General features: G+C 48.6%; 1 protein-coding gene across 1 annotated transcript in view; it reads right to left on the bottom strand.

Moving 5' to 3' along the window:
• Window positions 1-4,958: 4,958 nt before the first annotated feature.
• P2RY2 (purinergic receptor P2Y2) overlaps window positions 4,959-27,809 on the bottom strand; it is a 36,266-nt gene continuing 13,415 nt past the window's right edge. The window contains exon 2 of the mRNA XM_035115851.2: window positions 4,959-7,640. Within this exon, the coding sequence (XP_034971742.1) occupies window positions 6,554-7,636 (1,083 nt within the window). The 5' untranslated portion in view covers window positions 7,637-7,640 and the 3' untranslated portion in view covers window positions 4,959-6,553. The remainder of the gene's footprint in view (window positions 7,641-27,809) is intronic.

The raw sequence follows: 27,809 nt of genomic DNA, 5'->3' as shown, positions 1-27,809 counted from the left end.
GAAATATATACCGGCATCGACCCAATGAGGAGGCAGCAGGTTGGCAGGCTAGCCAATCAGCAGTGGAGGACGGGAGAAGCGGAAACTTGATGGACACAGGCCGGGGGGCTCCAGTTACGATCTGCTGTGGTTGCTATGGCGTATTTGAGGCCCTGTGCCATCGGTCTTAGTAACAAAAGGAGCATCTGTCGTTTTGCTTAAGAAGAGGCCTGTGTTCTCCTGTAAGAGAGGTCTTTAAGGTTCAAAACATCCTCGGGGGGGGGGTCGTCTTTGAGGGACTTAGGTTCCTACGCAGAGATTCACAACTCGGCCGAGTTTTCTCCTCGCGATGGATCGGAATAGCCAGCCGCGCTTCCGGTTTGAAATGCACCCCCCCCAAAAAAAGATCGGGATTATTTTGGACTTTGAGTGACGATTTGGAGTTTAGAAAAAGACGGCAGTGGACAGTTGCGAGGAATCCCCAAATTTTTGAAGCATGGGAACTCCAGAAAATATCATATGATTTGGCATAATATTCGGTTTAATTGATATGTATTTGTATAATTTGAAATAATGAAATAATGGAAGTGATATAATTGTGGTTACAGGTAGGTAGCCGTGTTGGTCTGGATCGAAGTAAAATAAAAAAATTCCTTCAGTAGCACCTTAAAGACCAACTAAGTTTTTATTTTGGTATCCTATATAATAATGTCCATGTTGTCCCTGCGTCCAGATGTCCCGTGTGTCCCTGGGGTACTGCGCATGTCCCCCAGAGACACAGGGATTGGACGGAGGGACAACCAGGGACACAGGGATTGGACCCGTGCTCTCGGGACACAGGGAACAGCCAACTGCCGCTCCGCCAACCGCCGCTCCGAAGCCCAGTCTCATGCTGGAGGTGCGCGGTGAGGCGGCGGGGGAGAGAAGCGCTCCCCCCCCGGCAGCCTTGCTGCACACCTCCGGCATGGGACGGTGCTTCCTCGGGGAACCCGAGGAAGCCGAAGCGGCAGCGGGCGCGGAGGGAGGCCCGCTTTGGCTTGGCAGCGGCGGGAAGAAGGGGAGGAATTCCTCCCCTTTTTCCCGCCGCCGCCAAGCCAGTCCCGGAGCCGAATTGCGGCGCGGCGGGGTTTTTCGCCGTTTGCCTCCCCCTCGAGGGAAGGCAAACGGCGAAAACCCCCCGCTGCGGACTGGCTTGGCGGTGGCGGGAAGACCCGCCACCGCCAAGCCAGTCCCGGAGCCGATTTGCGGCGCGGCGGGGTTTTTCGCCGTTTGCCTCCCCCAGGGGAAGGCAAACGGCGAAAAAACCCCACTGCGGACTGGCTTGGCGGTGGCGGGAAGACCCGCCACCGCCAAGCCAGTCCCGGAGCCGAATTGCGGCGCGGCGGGGTTTTTCGCCGTTTGCCTCCCCCTCGAGGGAAGGCAAACGGCGAAAAGCCCCCGCTGCGGACTGGCTTGGCGGTGGCGGGAAGACCCGCCACCGCCAAGCCAGTCCCGGAGCCGAATTGCGGCGCGGCGGGGTTTTTCGCCGTTTGCCTCCCCCAGGGGAAGGCAAACGGCGAAAAGCCCCCGCTGCGGACTGGCTTGGCGGTGGCGGGAACATCCCGCCACCGCCAAGCCAGTCCCGGAGCCGAATTGCGGCGCGGCGGGGTTTTTCGCTGTTTGCCTCCCCCAGGGGAAGGCAAACGGCGAAAACCCCCCGCTGCGGACTGGCTTGGCGGTGGCGGGAAGACCCGCCACCGCCAAGCCAGTCCCGGAGCCGAATTGCGGCGCGGCGAGGTTTTTCGCCGTTTGCCTCCCCCAGGGGAAGGCAAACGGCGAAAAGCCCCCGCTGCGGACTGGCTTGGCGGTGGCGGGAAGACCCGCCACCGCCAAGCCAGTCCCGGAGCCGAATTGCGGCGCGGCGGGGTTTTTCGCCGTTTGCCTCCCCCTCAGGGGAAGGCAAACGGCGAAAAGCCCCCGCTGCGAACTGGCTTGGTGGTGGCGGGAAGACCCGCCACCGCCAAGCCAGTCCCGGCAGGCCGCTTCCTCTAGCGCCCGTTTTTAAACGGGCTAAAATCCACTAGTACCAAAATAAAATACCAAAAATAAAAACTTAGTTGGTCTTTAAGGTGCTACTGAAGGAATTTTGATATAATTGTGTTTTAATTGGAAAATTAATAAAAACAGATTATAAAAAAAGAAAGAAATGCACCCCCCCTAAAATTTATCTTTTAATCGATTGCACTGGTTTTGTTTCTGTGACGTTCTTTAAGCCCCCCCCCCGAAAGATGGCAGAGGTTGCAATCCTGACCCCAGTTACCTGGGAATAGATTTGATGCTCTGGAATGCCCCTCCCCCCCAAAAAAAAGGAAAGAAAGGTGACGGTGAAATGCAGTGGAGAAAAGTGTGGAATAAACATCACTTGGCACGATTTTGTACTACCTCCGTACAATAAACGGCATATAACGTCCACACAAAATTTGTGAAGACAAATCGGGATGGATGCTCTCAGTAAATGGGCTGTCTAGGATTCAGGATGTTGCCCAGTTATCGCATTGTGTTTCCTGTGATGTCCTGCCGTGTCTTTTCAGACCTGATCTGTGTGGTGGTTTCTCCTCCCTCCCCCCCCCCCCCCGTCAAAAAACACAACTGCAGCGAAAGCCTGTTGAGTGAGAAAAGGCACAGCGGTATTCCCCCCCCCCCTTTTCACATACACATTGCAGAGCTTTGGAGCAGTTAGAGGGCTACAGGAAGGAATCACAGAGCTGGAGAGTCAGGAGGTACACCAAGGGTCATCTAGTCCAACCCCCTGATCCTAATGGTTCCATTTAAAAGGGGGGGCTACACACGAGGCTTCCCAAACACTCACTGCAAGGGGTGCCGTTTTGCGAGGGCTCCAAGAAGCTTCAGCCTGAATCCTAGGGACCCTTCAGAGTACTGCAGTCCCATGGGGCTCTTGGGATGACAGCCAATACAGTTAAATTTGTGGGGTGTGATACATAGGTAGCAGTCAAATACAACATTCCTTGTTTTCCTAGAGTGGACATGCAAGGGGATGTTTGGTCCAGCCAATCGGAACTTCCTGTTTCGGACATACTTCCTCTTCCATGTGACCAGAGGTGGGTGTGACCTTACCTGTTCAGGTAACAAAAGTGCAAGGTACGCAACCCTCCTCTCTCTTTTTCCATCTTCCTTTCGTCATGTGAACTGCAGTGCCAGTCTGCAGTCACTGGGATTAACCCCCCCCCTATGATCTATGGGGTAGATCAACATGTATATACTCTGTAACTAAGACTGCCTTCAGCGATCCAACTGTGAACTGACGATGTGACTAAACCTTCTTTTATATACTTTAAACAAGATTCTGGCATGTTTATTCTTAAAAAAGGATATAAGGGAACGTATCAGGAATCTAATATTGAGAGGCTTAAACAAGCCTGCAACCAGCTATCCGCAGTACATTTAAAAGGGGAATGTAAAACTCTGCTAATTAAAGGAACTGGCTTGCGCAAGTTAGGAAGGATATTAATAAACAATATATCTTCTCCTGCCTCCCTGAACATTCTCACAAAATTGGTTGAAATGTGTAGAAGACATTCCCCCCCAAAGACCCAGAGACTACACATCTCTAGCTATGAGGTACCCCCTGGGACGCCAACTCTTCTCCATGCAGGTGAATAGCTGAGATTATTTTATTTTTTTTGCAAAAAAAAGAAAGAAAAAAGCGTCAGTCACATTTTCAGTCAACTAAATTGTCCAGGGCTTTTAGGGCACAGTTCCATCCTTCTTGCCACCCTGCTGCTGCCAAAAGAAGATGGATTCCAAATAAATCTTCACAAGGTTTTATTGATGTGATGCGGAGTTTAAATGGGAATCAATCCCAATGTTGAAGGCAAATAAAGGTAAATTCCAGTAAAAATCAGGACAAGGCCCTGTTTCGACTATTCTTCATCAGCAAAGATGCACAGGTCAAAGTGTACCAAATATGTTTGCTATCTTTGCTGATGAAGAATGAGCCTGAGTTCTTGCTATTTATCGTTTATTTCTGGATTTTCCCAAGAACTCCAATTTCTACTACCCTGCTGCTGCCGCCAACTTTGTTTCTTGCCTATGCCATTTTAGCAGCTGCACATCCCACAGGAATTTAGAAGGCGATGTTTTTCTCCACCTGCATGCCAGGAGGAGAGTCCCTGCCAGTCGTGAAGGTGCGAAGGGCACAGGAGCAGGGCCAGTAGAAAAAAATATGGCAACCCAGAACCTCCCCGCCTGGCTTAGTCTAAAACTCAGTGCTGCAAAATGGCCAGCTATCCGTCTTCCTTGGGCGCTCTCCCCACCCCGCCTGTACAACCTTCCCCCACTATATAATATTTGTTAATGCTAATAATAATAAATTTATTTAACCTCGCTATAGCCACTTTTCCTTTCCAAGCAGCATACAATATTTTTTGGGGGGTGGGGACACAGTAGGATCATAAAATCACGAGACAAAAAGACCTCAACAACAGCAAAACAGACTGAAACTACTGATTCAATTAAATGCCTGATGAAATACAGTGGTGCCTCGCTAGACGAATTTAATTCGTTCTACGGGTCTTTTCTTATAACGAAAAATTTGTCTAGCGAATCCCATAGGAATGCACTGAATTTTTTTTAAAAAAAATTGCCCATAGGAACGCATTAATTGAATTTCAATGCATTCCTTTGGGAAACCACGATTCGTTAGATGAATTTTTCATAAAACGAATTCGTCTAGCGAGGCAACCTCCACTCGAAAAATCCTTTCGTTAAGCGGAAATTTCGTTAAGCAGGGCATTCGTTAAGCGAGGCACCACTGTAGGTCTTGCAGCCTTTGTGGAGTTTTAGGCGGATGCAGAGGGAGTGTGTTATGCAGAAAGACAGCCGGGGTGGACACTTTCTCGTGTCAACGAGTCAGGTCCAATATCTTGGAGCCACTGCAGTATGAAGGCACGGGAACTAGGGTTCGCACACTCGCCTGCTGCTGATTCGGCGAAGGGTGTTTCTTCAGGCCCACGAAGGGCTTTGTAGGTTAAAAAATAGCACCTTCGCTCGGGCCCGGGAGACGGAGCAATTTGCAAAGGAACAGCCAGCAGCAACCTGCACCAGCGGCGGATCCCAAATTACCTCCAAGAGCAGCCCCACGTAAAGTGCATCGCAGTAGTCAAGCCTGGAGGTTATGGGGAGGGGGGAAGCATGGGTGAGCATGGGAAGGTTTCAGCCAGAAAGGCAGGCAGCATCTAGACATTGGGTTTAAATGAGAGAAAGCACCACCAGCCAGGGCAGAAAGCACGGGGCTCATTTTATCCTCACGGCAACCCTGCGAGGTGGGACGGGAGGAGAGGCGAAAGCTCGCTCAAGGATACTGAGCGGGGCGTCTCACCAAATGGTTCCCTGTATTATGAGGGTTGCCACTGGCTGGGACTGGCCTGGAGTAAGTGGGGCTCATGGGACGCTGGTCTGAGGTTACTCTTGCCTCTATGATATTAATAACAACAATAATAATATAGCCATCATGAGCCACCTGCTGGGAGGTTAGTGTAGCAGCTCTGCCTCACCTGGTTCACCCTTTCTTGGAAACAAGGAAGTGGGCAGCTGTGGTCTCACCGAACGGTAGATGAAATGTTGAAACCATTTCTGGACTGTATGGCTTCGAGCTGCAGATGTGTGTGTGTGTGCATGTGTGTGCGTGTGTGTGTGAAATGCTGAATGTTCACCTAAATAAAAGATTTCCCCATGTATTGAAAACTAGATGCCAGAGGTTCTTTCTGGGACCATAGAACCCATGGTTTGCATGTGAAACGTTCCAATTTCAAGCCTTGGCATCTCCAAGTAGGCTTGGGGAAAGCTCTCTGCCTTAAAATCCCCGGGTGGATCTAAACACGTTGTTTATAACGTTAAAATACGTTATTAAAATTTGATCCCAGAGGGCGCTGCAGAGCAGATAGCCATCAGCAAAGGAAAACTGCTATCCAGCGTTATAGAACATTATTTTTAAAAAACGGTTAGCAGCTCAATGTAGATCCAGCCCCAGTAAAACTTGCTGATACTGGGTTAGATACTCCAGTGGTCTGACTCTGTATACGGCAGCTTGGTAGGTTCCATTGGTTGTGGAAAAGTAATGTTTTAGCATTCAGACTTGTGACCCCACTCCCCCGCCCCCCGCCAATGCAAACTGAAGTGGTGCAGTGTAGAAACAATTTTTCCACGAGATACGCTGCTTGTATTCAGTGGGTCTAAACAAAATCCTTCGTCCATTACGCTACATTGCCTCTCACTACACACCTTGTGTAGGATTCCCTATTCACACAACTCAGTGTCTATAGTGCCGTTGTCAGATTAGACGACGCACTTAATATAGTACCTAGCTTCCAAAACAACACCAAGTGTTGGGGAAAGAAAAAAGCGACGTGTCCATCACTTTTCAAACCATTTCTTGCAGATACAGGTTGAAAATACACTTCCGGTGTCTCACTGGTCGAGAACAAAACCCTTCTCCCTGCAACATGGAACTTTTCCCAACCAACACAGACAGGTAAGTAACACTTTGCAGATGGGCGAAGGCAGAAATGTCGAGTGCCTAAGACACAATGCTTTTCGCTTTCATCGCTAACTGGTCTCTGGCCCGCAGGCGGCAATTGACGGTGGTGTTCGAGGTCGTCTGGTTCTCACCCGGCGCCGGCGTTTTGGGGCAGGCAAATTTCACAAACTTCTGCCCTGCCAAAAAGTACAAGATAGGGTCCAGGCAGCTGTTGGTGCTAGCCAGGGGCCGGGTGAGCTTGTACGCCAAGTTGATGGCGTCCAGAGTGGCGCAGCTGAGGTCCCAGTCGCGGAAGTAATAGTACAAGGTCCGAGTGATGTGGAAGGGCAAGAAGCAGATGATGAAGACCGCCAGGACGACGGCAATCATCTTGAGCGACTTCTTCTTGGAGCTGGACATCCGGGTGGTACCGCGCGTTGGCTGGAGCAACCGGCGGGCCATCAGGGAGTAGCAGACGATGATAACGAGGAACGGGATGCAGAAGAGGAGGACCAGCATCACGGTGCTGTAGACGATGAAGTCCCCGAAGAGGTCCTTTGCCGACGTGTCGTGGCAGGTGATCTTGTCGCACCGGGGGCTGGTGGTGACGAAGTAGAGCACGGGCGACTGGCAGGCGATGACGACCGCCCAGACGGTGGCCGAGACCCAGCGGGCGTAGCGGACTTGTCCCCACTCCAGGGACCTCAGCGGGAGGCAGATGCCCATGAAGCGCTGGATGCTGATACAGAGCAGGAAGAGGATGCTGCAGTAGAGGTTGGTGTAGAAGAGGAAGCGCACGATCTTGCACAAGCCCACGCTGAAGGGCCAGTGGTTCCTCTTGGCGTAGTAGTAGACCAGGAGCGGCAGCGAGATCACGTACAAGGTGTCCGACACGGCCAGGTTGAACATGTAGGTGGTGGAGGCATTCCAGGTCTTGATGCGGAAGAGGAAGATGTAAAGGGCCAGCAGGTTGAGGAAGAGGCCCACCACGAACACGAGGCTGTAGGAGACGGGCAGGAGGATGTACTTGAACTCCTCGTTGAAGGTGCACTTGTAGGGGTCTTCTTCCTCGCAGTCGGCGTCGGAGGAGTTGGCGCTCGAGTTCAAGGAGCGCAGCAGGAGCAGGAGGGATGCATTCGCCATAGCCCTGGGGGGGGAACCAAAAGAGGGAAGGTCAGAAAGGGAGCAGCATTGGGAATTCTAATTGCCAAGAACTGGAAATCACATATACTACCAACGATTGACGACTGGCAGGTGAAGATGATGGAGTTTATGGAACTGGCTGAGATGACCGGAAGAATCCGCAACCGGGGAGAGGAAGCGATTGAAGAAGAATGGAAAGACTTTAAGTTATATTTTAAAAAATATGCAAAAGTGACATATCAAGATCAGAATTAGGTTGTAAACAAACTGTGGAAATTATGAATATGCTAAATGAAAGGAGTAAAATAAGATTATATAAGGTGATTAAAATGGGGTAGAATTTGCTAAAGTATAAACGTGCTAAAGAACCACAGGGGAAGGGAACCCAAGGGGGTCCCGATATACAATGTGAACAAATTTTTAATTGTGTGTTTTCTTTTGTATTTTTCTTTCTTATTTTATCCTTTTTGTATTGTGTTATTATTATAGTTTTTTCTTTTTGTGTTTATCTATTTTTGTAATTTGGAAAACTCTAATAAAATATTATAAAAAGAAAAAAGAAAGGAGCAGCATTGGCGGTTGAGGGTGGGCCAGTCATTGCTGGACTCCTATTATTATTCTGAACTTACTGCTTCTGGCTGTGAGAAGGGTCTTTGGATTTTTGGACGGACTTGGCAAGAGACCAGCGTGCAAAGAGACAGTGCTAATTTATAGAGGAATCATGGGCATAAATTCACTCCGAAACATATTGGTTTGGTTAAACTTGTTTGCCCGAAAAAACTCAGGGGCTTGAAAAGAAGATAGAAGGATTTTAACAGATTATTGGATAAGTTCTGGATTTTATTGATTAGAAAGCAGCAACTGTAAGAGGACTAGGCTTTCTGAGTCTGAAGCATGGGAAGGCAAATTTAAACTAGTATAATTTGGCAGAAGATATGGATTAATTGTTGAATGGATATGTGTATAATTCGAAAATGGATTAGATGTTTAAATGGGAAAAACTAATAAAAATGTTTCTTGGAAAAAAATATTATTCTGAACTTAAAACTGGAAAGCGTAATGCTGGTGGTCAACAAAACAGGTTCAAAGACTCTCTCAAGGCAAATCTTAAAAAATGTAGTACAAACACCGACAACTGAGAAACACTGGCCTGTGAGCGCTCCAGTTGGAGAACAGCCTTTACTAAAGGTGTCATGGGCTTTGAAGAAACTCGAACTCAGGACAAAAGGGAGAAACGTGCTAAGAGGAAGCACGTTTGGGATGGGGAGAAATGTGATTCTCTTTGCTTCTTGAACCAGAACACGAATGGAAGCGCAGCTCTCTTTCAAAACTCGCACATCTCTGGAACTTCTTCTGCCGTTCTCCAGCCGTACAATGTGTTCAAAAATGTATGTGTTAGGTAACAGCATCCATCGAAAAGCATATGTTAGTGAAAACAACATACAAAGATGCATTGCCTTAGGCGAAATTGTTTTGCCAAAAATGTGTCTTTGTTAGAAGGAAATTCGAAGCAAAATGCTAACAGGTTTTCACGAGGATTTTAAAAAGCAAATTGCATTGTGAAATGTTGTGGGAATGTGAAGATTGCCAATGCGATCTGTGTAGCTCCCGTATTGGGGTTTGCAAAGCATAAGGAATCTCTGGGTTTAGGGGACATCCGGAGATTTATGGGAAGGGGTAATTAACGGAGTTCACAATCATAGAATCATAGAGTTGGAAGAGACCACAAGGGCCATCCAGTCCAACCCCCTGCCAAGCAGGAAACACCATCAAAGCATTCTTGACAGATGGCTGTCAAGCCTCTGCTTAAAGACCTCCAAAGAAGGAGACTCCACCACACTTCTTGGCAGCAAATTCCACTGTCAAACAGCTCTTACTGCCAGGAAGTTCTTCCTAATGTTCTTCCTAATGTTTAATCCACATTAAGATGAGGTACGGATGCGCTCAGGTAACCAAGGCCAAAAGCAAAGGGGTGGGGAATTCCCCTGTCGTCACCCTTTTAACCCAGATTGCCAGTCCAATAAATGCTTGATGGCAGTTTATGGCCCCCGCACCCCTCATGACACTTCAAATAATAATAAAACAATCTCTTTCCGTTCTGGGAGTTGCACAAACAACATTCTTTCATTGTGCAAGAAAAAATTCTTTCATTGCTCCTCATCCTTCCTATTAAATGACTCTTTCCGGGTTCAGGAGGAAAGTTTGCACTTTAATTATTAACTCCCAGAAGGTGCCGACCAGCTGTCATTCTGAGTAGGAAGATGAAAAAGCAAACAGGCTGGTTTTGCTGCATAAGCGGAAAGCTGTGCTCTGATTTCCAGAAGCAGCCGGCTAACCAGTTAGGGAGCCTCTGACTAGGCCAAAATGGACCAGGGTGGCCATTCATGGACGACACTCCACGCCCGAGAACCCCCCCCAAAAAACCAGAGAGATAAAAAAGACGGGTTCTTTTTGTGCATAGATACTATCTATAATTTAGATAGAAATGTATTTAATCTCAGTAGAGAGGCAACAGCAGACCCTCCAAGTGTCCCTATTTTCCAGGGACAGTTGCGGATTTACAGAAGACGTCCCGGTTTTTTATTTGACCCCGCTTTTCCTTAGGACATCCCTATTTTCATCAGAGAAATGTTGGAGGGTATGGTAGGATGCCCCTATTTTCGTCGGCGACCCCCAAGCCAAGAAGATAAGTAACTATACAACCTTTAGAAGACATCTGAAGGTAGCCCTGGATAGGGAAGTTTTTAATGTTTAATTTTTTAAAAATGTATTTACCGATATATATATATTGGAAGCCTCCCACAGTGGCTGGGGCAACCCAGTCAGATGAGTGGGTAATAATAATAATAATAATAATAATAATAATAATAATAATAATAATAATAAATAGGGCACCCCTATTTTCATTGCAGAAATATTGGAGGTTATGCAACAATTAAACATTAAAAACTTCCCTAAACAGGGCTGCCTTCAGATGTCTTCTAAAAGTCAGACAGTTGTTTATTTCCTTGACATCTGATGGGCGGGAGTTCCACAGGGCGGGTGCCACCACCGAGAAGGCCCTCTGCTTAATTCCCTGTAATTTCTCTTCTTGCAGGGAGGGAACCGCCAGAAGGCCCTCGGAGGAGGCCCTCAGAGTCTGGGCTGAATGATGGGGGTGGAGACGCCCCTTCAGGTATACAGAGGCCATTTTGGAATTTAAAGATCAGCTGGAAACCGCAGGAGGGGAGGGTGGATTTGCACTCAGATCCCACTTGTGGGTTTCCTGCGGGCACCTATGAGAACAGGATGGCGCAGAAGATGGGCCAAGGGGTTCTTCTCATGTTGTTCTAACAGAGCGCACTTCCCCTTTGAGCCCTTCCACTGTGCATCATTTCCAGACATTCAGAGCGAGCTAAATATACAAGAATGGAGCCTCGAAGAGCATGCAAAGAAGTGAGGCCAGCCCACTCCCAATGAGTTGCTCAACCGCAGGCAGGCAACTGGCAAGCCGCGCTGCTCTTCTGCTGGCCCTCCAAGCATGGGCGTACCCAGGATCAAAGCTAGGGGGGGCACACCAGCCACACCCCCAGCCACCCGATTGGCTAGCTGGCAATGACATGGCCAGGATCCCCCCAGGAGGCATGGTCAACATGCACGCCCCCCAGAGAAAAGGGGGCCATTTGCAAGGCAGCACACGGAGCCACCCGCGCGTGCACTCCTGCCTCGCCTGCTCCTTTAATGGCAGCGGTGACTAAAAAGAGGCAGCAGCAGCAAAGCTGCCTCCGTTGAAGGAAACCTGGACCTGGACCTGGGCTAACTTCAGCCCACACTCTTTCAAGTCCCAGCAAGCACAGCACAGAAAGTGCTGCCCCACAATGCTCCACGGCACTTCATTTGCATGCATGCAAATGAGGTGCCGCAGAGCATTGTGGGGCAGCACTTTCTGTGCTGTGCTCGCTGTCACTTGAAGGAGTGTGGGCTGAAAACCCAGGTCCAGGTTTCCCTTGACAAAGGCAGCTTTGCTGCCACTCAGGCTGAGGCGGAGCACAGCAGGCAGCTGCCTGTCCTCTCCAGCTGCCCTGCTTCTAGGGGGGGCAGCTGCACCCCATGCTGGGTACGCCCATGTCCTAAAGATGCTGGGACTTTCTCTGGGAGTGGGAGGATTTCCGTTTCATACATTCTTTCGATATCCATCAAGAGAGTCTTCTGTCCGGATGTGTTTGATGCGCAAATCAACATCCCTGGACAAAATCCTCGAGAAAGGCTGTGTCCTCCTTCTCCTCCGCTTGCACTCCTGCCTCGCCCGCTCCTTTAATGGCAGCAGTGACTAAAAAGAGGCAGCAGCAGCAAAGCTGCCTCCGTTGAAGGAAACCTGGCCCTGGCCCTGGGCTAACTTCAGCCCACACTCTTTCAAGTCACAGCGAGCACAGCACAGAAAGTGCTGCCCCACAATGCTCCACGGCACTTCATTTGCACTTGAAGGAGTGTGGGCTGAAGTTAGCCCAAGTCCAGGTCCAGGTTTTTTTCAACGGAGGCAGCTTCACTGCTGCTGCTGTTTCGCTTCAGCCAAGCAGGCTGAGGTGGAGCACAGCAGGCAGCGCCCCTGCCTGTCCTCTCCAGCTGCCCTGCTTCTAGGGGAGGGCAGCTGCCCCCCCTACCCCATGCTGGGTACGCCCATGCCTGCAAGGTCCTCTTCCTCTGTGGTTAGAATTTGACGCTACGTCAGCAATTCCCTATTTGTAATCTCTGGGCACCCTGTCTCCTCTGCAAAGCGGCTTTGGAAGCGGAGGGAGGGCAGCAGGGCAGGGGTGGTGCCCTCAACCGTCTCCTCATGCCCCCTCTCTTCTCCCAGCCAGGGGTGACCCTTGGGAAGCCACAGAAACCCTTCCCGGCCTCGCCCCTTCACTGGTCCTGTTTCACCCTCTCCCTGATTGTTATTCCCTGGCATCTCATTGAGCTGAGATAATGTGTTCTGTTCGCCTGGATGCAAGAGAAAGAGAGAGGCGCTTGCAAATGTGTGCAGAAACAAGCCTATCGTACAAAGTTGTAATTTACATCCGCTGCTCTGCTCACTTTTGCCTCCGGTCTCCCTGGTATGTGCCCCCCAACACCATGCTTTTAAAGCACACACACCCAAGGCAAATAATTCTGGGAGCTGTAGTTTGTTAAGGGTGCTGGTTCCGCCAGGGGTAAACTACAGTTCCCAGAATTCTTTTTCTTTCCTTTTTATTTTTAGGTGCTTTAAATGTATGGTGTGCACACACAGCCCAAATGGTGGTTGGGCTTTGGACAAGGGAAAATGCCCAACTTGACCTTGCCGTGCGTAACGCCGACAGGAGCCACATTTAGCTCCCTTCTCCCCCTGCAGGATTTCGTGTCAATCAACTGCTTTGATGCAACCGCTTTCTCCTTGCTCTGAGAAAGACAGTCACTTTGCCGACTCCCAAGAAAACATTGCTGATTGCAGGGTGACGAGAAGACAGACGGATGTAAATATCAATAAAATAAGCAGGTACCGATTGAGTTTATTCTTCCGCTTTGCCATATTAGCTTTCATTCAGAACAGGAGATGTGTGCACTGTCTCCGCTACCCAGAAATATAGATATCTCAGCTTTGCAAATGGACACCAGGCAGATGAGACCTCTGGAGGCCTGCAGACCTTAAACACTTTAGTTTGGGTGGGCTTTTCGACGAGCCCCCTCACGTGACCGCTCGCCTCGGTCTCGATTACAATCAGGCTGAATTCATCCTATGACTAGCGGGAATTGTTATTTTTACGGATCAGATTTCCATGAGCCACTATGATGAGTTTTTGGCGTGAGGTTTGTCGGGAGATTATTTTGGTTGAAATTGACCTCATTAGACGTCCAGGCTGGAGGGGAAAGCATGCGGGGAAACGTTATTATTAAATAAACACAAACCCTTTTATTTATTCATAGTGATTTGGAGTGGCCTGGCCACATTATGCAAAGCAGGCATGTGCTTTGCATAATTTATTCTGAGCGGGAGAGGAGGCCCAAGGAGGGATGCCGAGTGTAGGAAACTCTGTCTCCCTTTCTAACATTCACTAGGATAGTGTATCTCAAACATTTTTAACCCACCACCTCCTGAACTTGCTCTGCCGAGTAACACTCCCAATCTATCACCAATAGTCTGTTGCACAGGTGAGCATGTAGCGATCTTCATGCACGAACCTGAAGGATATAGGTTGCATGCTTCGCCTGTAGGTTTATAAAGCATTTAATGTGTCAATACGAATGGAAGTCGTTAATACTGCAGTTGTTGTCTAAGGGATTGTTATTTTGACTGGAGTGTAATTGAGATGAATAAGATTTTGGAACACAGAAATAAAGTAAATCATTAAACCATCAATTCTAGCACACCGGGGGGGGGGGCACCGAAATGATATAATTTGGCATCTGAATGATTGGTATTAGCAATTGTATTATAATTTGGCAGTGTTATAATGAGGCTATTATTGGATTACTGTACAGTGGTACCTCGACATCCGAATGCCTCGACTTCCGAAGGTTCCGACTTACAAAGTCAGCAAACTCGGAAGTATTTTCGCCGCACACGCGTTCTGCGCCAGCGCAGAAGCGGCACGCATGGGCCGCGCATGTGCAGAAGCGCAAAATCGCGCTTCACGCATGCGCAAAATGGACACTTCGACGTCCGAAGGTTATGACGTATGAAGAGCGCCGTGGAACGGATCGCCTTTGTAAGTCGAGGTACCACTGTAATTGAAAACTAAGAAAAATTATATGGTGATAATAATAATAATAATAATAATAATAATAATAATAATAATAATAATTTATACCCTGCCCATCTGGCTGGGTTTCCCCAGCCACTCTGGGCAGCTCCCAACAATTATTAAAAACACAATAAAACATCAAAGATTAAAAACTTCCCTAATCAGGCCTGCCTTCAGATGTCTTCTAAAAGTCAGGTAGTTGTTTATTTCCTTGACATCTGATGGGAGGGCGTTCCAAAAGGAGGGTGCCACCACCGAGAAGGCCCTCTGCCTGGTTCCCTGTAACTTCGCTTCTCGCAGGGAGAGAACCGCCAGAAGGCCCTCGGAGCTGGACCTCAGAAGAGCCTGCTGAGAATATGCACCCTCTGCCACATGGGTGGGCCTTTGCAATGGGATGTGTTCACCCAGCTCTGGGTCTAGAGAAGGCCGATAACAAGTAGACAGCTCTGATTCCCAGCCCCTCTCCTGAAACCAACACACAGCATGTCGGCCCCTAGAACATAGCCTCGGCTCCAGTGCCGGATTTACATATAAGCTAAGCAAGCTATAGCTTAGGGTCCCACTCTCTTGAGGGCCCCCAACAAATTTAAAGGAAAAAAAAACACCCTGGATGTACATTTCCAAAATATAAGATAAAAAACAAATAAAATGAAACCTACAGACAGCAACAGTGTTTTGTGTTGTGTCCTATGATGTAAGTCATGGGCCCCACCTGCTAGCCTGCTCCCTAAAATATCACTGGTTTGCTCATTTCTATATATAGGGTGCCGACATTCTTCAGGGACTGGTTGTAACAATTACTTAGATAAAATACATATTTTGTTTAGTGGAAATGGCTTTAGATACTGTACCTATTAGGTCCATTAATATAACAGGCATGTCCAACAGGCAGATTGTGATCTACCAGTAGATCACTGGACGTCTGGGGTACATCACTGGTAGATCACTGGCTCCCCCCAAAGAAGCTCAACAACTTTGGCTCCCCTTAAAAAAAGCTCAATATTTTTGCCCTGCACCCCAAAAAACTAGGCTTTCCTCCTCCCTAAAAAAGCTCAACAACTTTGACCTGACCTGAACCCCCCAAAGGGGGTAGATCACTGCCAGTTTTTAACTCTGTAAGTAGATTGCAGTCTCTTGGGAGTTGGCCACCCCTGCCATATAGCATATATTCAACACAAAAAACAGTGACAAATTGTTGTTGACAAAGGGCAGCTGGACATAGAAAGGGTCCCATTACCTTCAGTAGCTTAGGGCCTCATCAAACTTAAACCGGCCCTGCTTGGCTCCTCCCAAGCTCTGCTTTTTCTGAGAAAGGTTGGGGTAATGACCAGGCACACCTAGAAGGCCACTGAACAGGTGTGTTGAGTTCTCTGCCAGGGAACATTCCACATCCCGTCGACTTGGCAGGTGGAAAGACAAAGGATCCACTGACCTGCCTCTTCCTGGAATGTCAAGAACAGAAGAGAAGCCCGCTGGATCAGGCCAATGCTCCTCCCCCCCTTAGCCCAGCATCCTCTTCTCACAGATGCCGGTGGGAAACCCACAAACAGGATTTGAACACAAGAGCAGCATTCTCCCCTCCTGCGGTTTCCAGCAACTGGCATTTGGAAGCATCGTCGAGGCAGAACCCCACCATCATGACTACAACCTAGCAGCGCAGCAATAAAACAGCTGGCACATTTGCAAAGCTAAGCAGGGTCTGTTGCGGTTTCAAATTGGATGGGAGACCGTGTGTCGAGTTTCCTGCATTGCAGGGCGTTGGACTGGCTGACCCTTGGGGTCCCTTCCAACTCTATAATTCTATGATTCTATGGCTAGCAGCCCTCGCCGTATTGTATCGTGTGCTTCCTCCCATCCACCAACGCCAGTGAGAGAACCACTGGGACACAGCGAGCGAGTTGCCTTCTGCTAAATCAGACCACTAGCTCGGTATTGTCAACACTGACAGGCAGCAGCTCTCCAGAATTTCAACCCTGCCCTCTCTCGAGAGGGCAAGGATTGGACCTGGGAGCTTATGCCTTCCCCTTGTGCTGCAGACTGCCTGCATGTTTCCGAGGCCTTCTCTAGCACCAGGAAGGCTAGGGGCTTAAAAGAACGAAACAAAAACAGAGATGGAGAGACTCTTTGCCAGCCTCCGCATCCCTGTGTTCGTGCAGAAAGGAGGTGGCCTCGCTGCGGCATTAGCTGACAGCAACAAAGCCAGCATTGTTTCCGTGCCGCTTGAAATGCCACCCGATTGTTGACTCCCTTTGGCAGGGAGAAGCTCTCGGTTCCGAGAACTGGCCTCCCCTCTTGCCTTTCTTCTCTCCAAATGCCTCGGAGGACACCAGCTCCCTTCGTGCCCAGCCATGGGATTCTTGAAATCCTGCCAGTCTCAAATAGCCAGCGAGGTAGAGAGGAAGAAGCCCGTGTCAGGCCAGGCCAGGCCGGTGGCTGCCCGCTACCCCACCATGGGCACTAAGGCAACCTTCCCCAAACCTGGTGTCCTCAAGATGTTTTCAACTACAAGTCCCATCACTCCCAGCCATCGTAGACAATGCTTGGGGGATGATGGGAGTTGTAGTCCAATAAAGGGGCCTGTATGCCATTTCGTTCCCACAGTGGCCAGTCAGATGCTTCAGCGAATCCAATAATAATAATAATAATAATGATAATTATTATTATTATTATTATTATTATTATTATTATTATTATTATTATACTGGGTTTCGCCAGCCACTCTGGGCGGCTTCCAACAGAACATTAAAATGCAATAATCTATTAAACATTAAAAGCTTCCCTAAACAGGGCTGCCTTCAGATGTCTTCTAAAAATCTGGTAGCTGTTTTTCTCTTTGACATCTGTTGGGAGGGCGTTCCACAGGGCGGGCGCCACCACCGAGAAGGCCCTCTGCCTGGTTCCCTGCAACTTGGCTTCTCGCAACGAGGGAACTGCCAGAAGGCCCTCGGAGCTGGACCTCAGTGTCCGGGCAGAATGATGGGGGTGTAGACGCTCCTTCAGGTATACTGGACTGAGGCCATTTAGGGCTTTAAAGGTCAGCATCAACACTTTGAATTGTGCTTGGAAATGTACTGGGAGCCAATGTAGATCTTTCAAGACCAGTGTTATGTGGTCTTGGCGGCCACTTCCAGTCACCAGTCTAGCTGCCGCATTCTCGATTAATTGCTGTTTCCGGGTCACATTCAATGGTAGCCCCACATAGAGCGCATTGCAGTAGTCCAAGTGAGAGATAACTAGAGCATGCACTACTCTGGCGAGACAGTCTGCAGGCAGGTAGGGTCTCAGCCTGCGTACCAGATGGAGCTGATAGACAGCTGCCCTGGACACAGAATTGATCTGCGCCTCCATGGACAGCTATGAGTCCAGAATGACTCCCAGGCTGCGCACCTGGTCCTTCAGGGGCACAGTTACCCCATTCAGGACTAGGGAGTCCTCCATACCTGCCCGCCTCCTGTCCTCCACAAACAGTACTTCTGTCTTGTCAGGATTCAACCTCAATCAGTTGCCCTCGGGGCCTGCTTGCAGGCTTCCCTGTTCTCACAGCGGCCAACCAGATACCCTAGTAGGAACCCCAAAAGTAGGATTCGAACACAAGACCAACTCTCCCCTCCTGTGGTTTCCAGCAATTGGCATTCAGACGTATCACTGCTTCCTGGCTAGTAGCTGCTGAGAGCCCTTGCCCTCCATGAATTTGTCCAATCCTCTTTTAAAGCCATCTATGTTGGTGACCACCCCTGCCTCTTATGGCAGGGAGTTCCGCAGTTTAACTACGTGCTGCATGAACGAGGACTTACTTTTCTCTGCCCTGAAATTTCCAACATTCCTCTTCATTGGATTCTGAAGCATTATGAGAGAGGGAGGGAAACATTTTCTCTGCCGCCTTTATCCAGGCTGTTCCTAAATTTATTCTATCGTGTTACCAGTTACTCGCCTTTCCTCGAAATTAGAAAGCCCCAAAATGCTGCAATCTTTCCTCATAGGGGAATTGCTCCATCCCTTTGATCATTTCTTGCCAGTTTCCAAAACTTCCAACTCTGCAATATCCTTTTTCGAGGTGAGGCAACCAGAACTCTACAAAGCGCTCCAAATGTGGTCACACCATAGATTTGCATAACAGCATCATGATATTAGTTGCCCTAGCATGAATCATAGAATCATAGAGTTGGAAAAGACCACAAGGGCCATCCAGTCCAAACCCCTGCCAAGCAGGAAACACCATTAAAGCATTCCTGACATATGCCTGTCAAGCCTCTGCTTAAAGACCTCCAAAGAAGGAGACTCCACCACACTCCTTGGTAGCAAATTCCACTGCCGAACAGCTCTTACTGTCAGGAAGTTCTTCCTAATGTTTAGGTGGAATCTTCTTTCTTGTAGTTTGAATCCATTGCTCCGTGTCCGCTTCTCTGGAGCAGCAGAAAACAACCTTTCACCCTTCTCTATATGACATCCTTTTATATATTTGAACATGGCTATCATATCACCCCTTAAAGGAGAAAGGCATGGAATCTGCCTTTCTCATAGCTGCCTCACATCTTCATTCTATGACCCCTAAGTTTTCTTTCTAGTCTTTTGCAGCCAGTTCAAACCGTGTGAGCATATATACAAAATTATTATTATTTTGCCCTGCCGTAGCACCACATTACACTCAATTACATTCAACCTTCAACCTTTACAGACAAATAGAACCTAGGATAGATCAGTCGCTAGAGCTATCTTAACCTCAGGGCCGTGGGTCTGAGCCCCACATTGGGCAAAAGGTTCCTGCATGGCAGGGGGCTGGGCTACATGACCCTCGTGGTCCCTTCCAGCTCTACAATTCTATGATTCTGGGGTTGCAGAAGGCTATGTTTTGTTCCAAATGAATCGCCTGCTGATTTCTGCAAATCAAGCTGCTGTTAAATGAGGTTAGAGCAGGCATCCCCAAACTTTGGCCCTCCAGATGTTTTGGACTACACTTCCCACCTTCCCCGACCACTGGTCCTGTTAGCTAGGGATCATGGGAGTTGTAGGCCAAAACATACGGAGGGCTGCAGTTTGGGGATGCCTGGGTTAGAGTGTGTTTTCTGCCCAGCATGTAACGACAGACTCCGGTTGCCAGACTTCCAGCCTTAACCCGAAATCTCCAGGTTTGCCTGGCTCCCTTCCAGCTGGCAGGGGGAGGGCTGTGGGAATGTTCAGGGAGGCAGGAGAGGATATATTGTTTATTAATATCCTTCCTAACTTGCGTTAGCAAGTTCCTTTGCTTAGCAGAGTGCATCCCTTTTTTCACAGCACAGCAGACAGCTTGTTGCAGGCTGTGTAAGCCTTCCACTATCATACAGTTCAGTATTGAATTGTATGTTCCTGGTAAATCCCCTTTTAATCCCTCTTAAAAAGAATAAACACACCACAATCTTGTGTAAAGTATATAAAAGAAGTTTACTGGCACCATCAGTTCACAGTTGGATCCCTGAAGGCAGACCGTTACAAATACTGTATCTACATTTGGAACTACCCCAAAGGGGGGAATAATACCAGTGACTGCAGGCTAGCTGTCCTGCAGTTCACACAACGAAAGGAAGATGGAGAAGAGTCGAAAAGGAAAAAAAATGTGCTGCATGCCTTGCCCTTTTGTTACCTGAGCAGGTAAGGTCACGCCCACCTCTAGTCACATGTAAGAGGAAGGATGCTTCAGGCCAGGAGTGGCTGGACCAAACATTCCCCTGCATGTCTTTTCTAGGAAAACAAGGAATGTTGTACTTGACTGCTACTTATGTATCACATCCCACAAAGGCTTGACTCTCCAGATGGGTGAAATGACTCCAACAAGAACCATAAGAAAACTGTGCATGCAACTTGCAAGATTCAGCTGGCTGCATCTTTTAGCGTAGACATACCTTCCTCTGCTACCCTTTCCCAATTAACCTCCATCTCCAGGGCCTGCTCTGTGATATCACCAAGGGTTACTTCTAGGTTTCAAGCTTGGTTCCTGAAATCTTAAGGTCTGAGATGCTTCTGACCTGGTGTCCCACCTTGACACCAACCTTCCACTCCTAATGTTCAACATTTCACCTCGCCTCTCTAACTTGGCTAGTAAATCTTTATACATCCCATAAGACTAGTCAGACTGAAGACTGCCTTGATCCCTTCTTGAATTGTTGGAGATAGAAGGTAGTGTCTGCGCACTATTTTTAGACATTCTAAGTCAGGAACATCAAAAATCCATTAGGGGGGGCCTAATCCGGCCCCCTGGGCAGTTTTATCCGCCCCCGTGGCAGTTTTTTTATTGGGTCAAATCCTTTAAAAAAGCTCGGCATGCATGTTCACTTCAGCAAATCTGGCCCTCTTTGAAAAAAGTTTGGGCACCCCTGTTCCAAGTCTTGCTGTTATTACAATCAAATTTTGTAACCGAATCCTAAAACCATTACACAATTGCTTTAAGAACATGCGAGAAGATCACATTTCTTCCAAGTGATGAAGGGTGGCTAAGATGCATGGCCTGGTTTGCTAGTAACACTAAGCCATGGTTTGTTTAAGCCATGGTTTATTTAATACGCACAGGGTCAAGCAGAAGTTGTCTCACAGGTGATTGAACAAACTTCTCCAAAATCTTGGTTTATCTTCCAGCTGCTCTCGTCTTGTGCCTTTGTATCCTGATGAGCGTCAGGGGTAAGGTGGTCAAACCAACCATGGTTAAGGAAGGCTGCTGGGTTTGCATGTAAAACTAAGCTGCAGTTAACACAACCAAGATTTGAAAGCCAACGACAAACCATGGTTTCAGATTGTGGTTTGCTGACAGTAAATAAAACATAGTTAAGCCACTGGGCAGGGTTCAGGTTAGCAAGCAAACCATGGTTTGACAAACTAGGGCTAAGTGCTATGTGGGAACCAAGTGTGTCTGAATATGAGCTATTTGACCATCGCTGCACAATGGACATCTGGGGACTTGTTTTTTCCACAGAGTCTGGTTGGATTTCCCAGGATTCAGGGCAGCCTTCCCCCCATGCTGGTGCCTTCTAGCTGCTTTGGACTACAACTCCCATAAGCTCCAGCCAGCATGGCTGAAGTTAAGGGATGATGGGAGTTGTAGTCCAAAACATCTGGAAAGCACCGGGTTTTCTTTGTGCCAAATCTTTTCTAATTGATTTTCAGATTTTTACAAATGGGCTGCTAATTACAACAAATCTAACAAAGAGGGAGAAATCTAAGAAACCCCACTATCTAAATGTCAGCGCCAGGGAGTCCTGTCCGCATGGCAACAGCAAATGTTGTTTTCAGGCATATGCGGCAAACACTGCCAGACATCTTAAATCCACAGGCTGCCCTGCTGCTGTACTGTGAATTTATAGCGTCTCTTGGGCTAGTATTTGACCAGCTTTTAGATCTGCATTCCTGCGAATCCTGGGAAGCAAAGATGTTGGCAGAAGCCACTGCTTCCTTGGGGACCCTGGTGGAATATCCACAGGCGCCCAGAGCAAAGATGCTGGAACACAGTGACCTTCTTGCGGAGTCTGGTGTGGGCAGACAAAAAATGTGCCAGAGAAGCAGGAAGGTCGTGCGTGCGTGATGCACTAAGCGAATCTGCCTTGCGCTGGCAAGTTTGCAAACAGCAACAGGGTCACGCAGATGCCAGTGGTTACAAATGCCTCTCGGTTCGCAAGCAGGAAGCCCTAGACTCGTCTCTTGTGGGTTTGGTTTTTTTTTACTTTTTACTTTACTTTTTTTACTTTACTTTTTTTGTAAGGAACTAAGGCCCCGTCTTGCGCTATAAAGCACTATGACTTATTAATCAACCCCTCTTTCCTTCTTTGTGTGCCTCCTCCACGAGAGGTCCTCAGGATGGCAACACGAGAACAGGGCCTTTTCTGCAGCGGCTCCCCATTTGTGTGATGCTCTCCCCAGGAAGGCTTGCCTGGTGCCTTCATTATACAGTGGTGCCTCGACTTACGAATTCAATCCGTTCCGAAGGCACCTTCGTAGGTCGAAAAATTCGTAAGTCGAAAAGCGCCCTTGGAAACGTGATTTCCCATAGGAATGCATTGGAAATGGAAAAATTCAACCCCATCTAAAAATTCGTAAATCGAAAAAACCCTATCTAAAACCGCCGCGGTTTCCGTTTGGATGTCAAGAAATTCGTAAGCGTGCAGCCATTTGCCCCATTCGTAAGTTGAAAAATTCAGTTGTCAAGTTGTTTGTAAGTCGAGGTACCACTGTACAACTTTAGGCACTAGACGGAAGCATTCATTTTCTCCCAGGCCTTTGGTTGATTGACATCTGATGCCCTTTAAAATGTGTTGCGGGAGGAGGGATTATTGGCTTGCTTTTGTTCCTGTTTCTATTATGCATTTTTGTGGTTTTTACATTGCAATTTCATGTGAACTGCCCTGATATCTACGGATAAAGGGTGGCATGCAAATTTACAACAACAACAACAACAACAACAACAACAACAACAACAACAACAACAACAACTTCCCTAGGAACTCTCTGGGAATTGCGGCTCTGCAGAGAAAATACGAGTCTCCTAACGATTCTCAGCCCCCTTAACAAACTACCATTCCCAGGATCCTTTGGGGGGGGGAAGCCCTGACTGTTTCACAGTGGTGTCATAGTGTATTGTGCAAATGGGGACAGGTCCTATTTGTGGGCATCACTGGGGAATCTGGCTGGCAACTGTAGGAACGAGATGCTGGACCACGTGGGGTTTTGTCCTCATCCAGCTGCCGGGCTATTCTGACGTCCTTCTGTTATGTTCTAAGCATCGCTTCTGCTTCTCCCTTCCTTTGATTCTCTGTGCTCAAAAGGTCCACCGTACAATATGCAACATGACACCAAGGTCAGATTTAGCATCTTGAAAATGCTCGAGAACCAGCTCGAGCTTTGAATGGAATTACAATCACTTCTTGTTCCCTCGCCTTCCTTTCCCCCAAGCTTAACACTTTGCTTCCTGTTCAGCGTTTTGTTCCTTTCGGTTCAGAGCTTTGAAGACACCTATCCTTGTCACCCTTCACCCCCACTGATATCTTTCCTGATTTTGTAAACATTAGCTTCCTAACTTTTAAAGCCATGGCTGTTCTCCTCCCTTTGTGAATTTACAATTCCAGGATGCAGCTCAGATAGTGTGAGGGACAGGGGATATCGCGAAGTCCCTCCCCTCCTGAGTTCCAGCCCATCCCCGAGCGCAGGGGAAAGCAGGGAGAGTTCCGTCTCAAGTGGGGAAGCAGGAAGTGGGGTCCGAGGCTCAGACAGGGTAGCGGAGCCAGCATCCCAGGTGAGACAGGAAGGGGGAAGCAAGGGGGGCAGACCTGTCCCCCCAACTCCGGAATTGCGCAGAAAACGTAGGGGGAAGAGGATGGGTCTCCCCAAGTTGTTATGTTGGAGAAAAACGCGCCAAACGCCATTCGGAGGTTCTGATTCAAGCGGATAAGATGTGTCTCTGTAAATAGCACTGCCTTTAGCACTGTAAATACGCAGCACCAATAAAAAGATCAAATGCAGAGCTGTGTAGAGTCGTTACTCTGAAGTAGCCCACTCCGGCCACTGTGACAGATAGCTTGCCATCCTTCCTTCCTTTAAAAAAAGGGGGGGTAGACAAATTCATGGCAGATTGAACAATCACTAGAGAGGAGGGGGATATCCAAATCAGTTTGTGTTGAACAGTGAACATGCCAACTGCAGACTGTCTCGCCAGAGTGGTGCATGCCCTGGTTATCTCCCGCTTGGACTACTGCAATGCGCTCTACGTGGGGCTACCTTTGAAGGTGACCCGGAAACTACAACTAATCCAGAATGCGGCAGCTAGACAGGTGACAGGGAGTGGCCGCCGAGACCACATAACACCGGTCTTGAAAGATCTACATTGGCTCCCAGTGCGTTTCCGAGCACAGTTCAAAGTGTTGGCGCTGACCTTTGAAGCCGTAAATGGCCTCGGTCCAGTATACCTGAAGGAGCGTCTCCACCTCCATCGTTCTGCCTGGACACTGAGGTCCAGTGCCGAGGGCCTTCTGGTGGTTCCCTCGTTGCGAGAAGCCAAGTTGCAAGGAACCAGGCAGAGGGCCTTCTCGGTGGTGGCGCTTGCCCTGTGGAATGCCCTCCCAACAGATGTCAAAGAGAAAAACAGCTACCAGATTTTTAGAAGACATCTGAAGGCAGCCCTGTTTAGGGAGGCTTTTAATCTTTAATCGATTATTTTATTCTTCTGTTGGAAGCCGCCCAGAGTGGCTGGGGGAACCCAGCCAGATGGGCGGGGTATAAATAATAAATTATTGTTATTATTATTATTATTATTATTATTATTATTACTCTGAAACAATATGTGAACCAAGACACAGCTCTCTTCTGAAATTCGCACTGCTCTGAATTTTGCAACGCAGTTCTCCAGCCCAGTGTGGAGTACAAAATCACATCTACCATCCCAGGCTGAACAGCAACGTCATAGGGGCTAATAATTGAGATCTCCAGACACCGGCATGCAGCTACTTCACTCAGCTGCCAAGGCTCCAAGATGCTGGCAGGACCTGCTGCGGCCATTCCCAACAGAGACAGGGGAGACTTCAATTCAGGTCACACTTAGAGAGGATCCTAACTCACTCACACTTTCTGGAACAACAAACAAACCAAAACACAGCCATATCCGGACGGATATACTTCTCTGAATTTTGCAATACTGTTTTCCAGCCAAGTGATGTGTACTGGAATACATGCACTAAAGTAAAGCCCATATTACTGCATAGTTGGTGAAAATACCATACAAAAATGTGTTAGATCACGGGAATCCGCTTTGCAAAAATGTGCGTGTCAGGGGAAGTCGCCTATGAATTTTGTACAGTAGGTGAAACGCTGACAAATGCTGACAAATTTTCATGGGGATTTTTTAATAAACAAAACCAAACCACAAACTGATGTAGCAATGCGGAGAAGCGAATCATTATAGAGTCTGACGGGACCCCCAAGGATCATCCAGTCCAACCCTCTGCCTTGCAGGAATCTCAGCTAAAGCATCTGTCAGAGGTTATTACGGCTACTCCTGAGTAACGACTCTCCACAAACTTGTCTTTCAGAGTCTTTATTGGTGCACATTATTTACAGTGTGATGAGCTGTCGGTTTCATGTCCGCGCTATTCCGTGTCAGAATCCGGCACTGCCCCTTTCCACCCCTTGGACCAACATAAGAGCCTGGGGACAGCGAATCTCCTCCCTTTTCTCCTCCTCCTTAATTCCGCTGCCAGGGGGAAAGGGTCTACGCTCCGTCTTTCCCCTCTCCCCCCTTTCTGTCTCTCTCTCTTCCCGCCTGTGGAGCAGGGGCTCTTCCCTGCTGCCGGAGCCCTGGCTCTCCTTCTCTGCATCCTGACTCGCTCCTTCAGACCCTGCGCTTCCATGGCTGCTTGGGGAGGAGCTGCTCCTGATGATGGAGGGAGGTTCTCTATACTCTCTCCCCCTTACAGCATCCATGACAGATGGCCATCTAACCTCTGCTTAGAAACCTCCAAGGAACGAGAGGCCACCTCCTCCCAAGGGAGTCCGTTTCACCTTCGAACAGCTTTTATCGCCAAAAAGTCTTTCCTGGTGTTTAGTCGGAATCTCCATTAAGATCATCTCCTTTAATCTGAATCTAAGGTCAGAAAAAAACTAGAAACTGAGAAGAAACAGAGACAGGCATGTTGGCCCATCAATGATCACCACCAATGACAGCAATGATTTGTGCATTTGCCTCTCATTTATGAAACACTCTCTGTCGGACCTTCCTCTATCTTCCTTTCAGCATCAGGAAAAGATGCTCTGACTCTCCTGGGTTTTTTGGAGAGCACTAACAGTTGACCCTTTGGCAGCTGTCGGGGTTCAGTTTTGTTTTCTGTTGTGGGCAGATACTTTGCGTTTCTAAGTGATTCATTTATTTATTTTTGGACGAACGCTTTTGGTATGTCTATAGGTGCGTGAACTGCATGGCGTATCTCCATATTTTACTGTCCTGCAAATCACTTTGGGGTGTGTGATGCGATATATCAATATAATAAACTAAGTGGAACACCCATGAACACAGATTGCATGCCTCTGAGTGCCAGATGTGGAGAGCAAACAGCAGAGGCCCCGCCGGTGAACTTGCTCCGTTGGGGAGTTGGGAGCCAGTACTTTGGGAGTGTGGCTCTGAGGCTTTGCGCATGACATGTTGCTTCGTGGAAGAGGGGGGAAGAAATGTTATAGCTACCGTGTGGGGTGAGAGACCCCAATAATGGTGGGTGGGTGCAAGGCCCCTCTGAGCAGGGCCGGATTTCAGTTTGATGAGGCTCTAAGCCAGCGTTTCTCAACCGGTGTTCCGCGGCACACTACTGTGCCGCGAGACGCTGGCTGGTGTGCCGCGACGAGAAGGGCGATTTGCATTGTCACGTCGCTGACCCGCCGGAAAGGAAGCCGGCTGGGTCACGACGCGAGGCCCGCCTGGGGTCTGTGCGTGCCGTCTAATGTGTCCCCACTCGCTCCACAGGCTCTGCGCCTGGTGGGTCCGCCTGGCTACCGTGCAGCAGTACCGTGACAATGCAAATCGCCCTTCTCGTCGCCGCACGTCGCGGCAAAATTTAGAGTCGGCATCCAGCCGGAGGCCAGAGAGGGCGCCGCCGCCTGGGGAGGAGGAGGCAGGCGGGGAAGGCTGCGCAGGGCTTCCCTTCGCCGGGCCAGAGCGGCGGTGGCTGCCTGGGGTGGCTGGGAGGGAGGTGGCGGCAGCTGCGCGCCCGTGTCTGCCCGCCTGGGGTCTGTGCGTGCCGTCTAATGTGTCCCCACTCGCTCCACAGGCTCTGCGCCTGGTGGGTCCGCCTGGCTACCGTGCAGCAGTACTTCAGTGGCATGCTTTACGTCTCCCCTCCAAACTAAACTAAATATAGGGCGGCACAGAGTTGGTGTGCCGCGGGAATTTTTTTCATAGAACAAGTGTGCCGTGGCCCAAAAAAGGTTGAGAAACACTGCTCTAAGCTACTGAAGGTAATGGGGCCCGTTATATGTCCTTTGTCAGCAACAAATTGTCACTTTTTGTGTGCGTTGAATATATGCCAGGCATCCCCAAACTTTGGCCCTCCAGATGTTTTGGACTACAATTCCCATCTTCCCTGACCACTGGTCCTGTTACCTAGGGATCATGGGAGCTGTAGGCCAAAACATCTGGAGGGCCGCAGTTTGGGGATGCCTGGTATACGCTATATGGTAATTTATGGACCTAATAGGTATATGAAGCCACTTGCACATAACAAAATATGCATTTTATCAAAGGAATTATTGAACTGAAAGACAATTAAGAAGAAATATATTAATAGTGATTTTTTTTTTTTGGAGGGAGGAGTGGGAAATGGGGAGAAGGGAACATGATGGAATATCTTGGAAGAAGGCACATCTGGCTGGCTGAAACAGTGAACAGGGAATTTAAAGTCCTGACCAGAGACGAATGGCTGATGAAGATGATGGACTAC

Source organism: Zootoca vivipara, chromosome 4 (genome assembly GCF_963506605.1).
Source record: "Zootoca vivipara chromosome 4, rZooViv1.1, whole genome shotgun sequence".
Classification (NCBI taxonomy): Eukaryota; Metazoa; Chordata; class Lepidosauria; order Squamata; family Lacertidae; genus Zootoca; species Zootoca vivipara.
The sequence above is the reverse complement of the archived record's forward strand: the minus strand, read 5'-3'. Positions and strand labels throughout refer to the sequence as shown.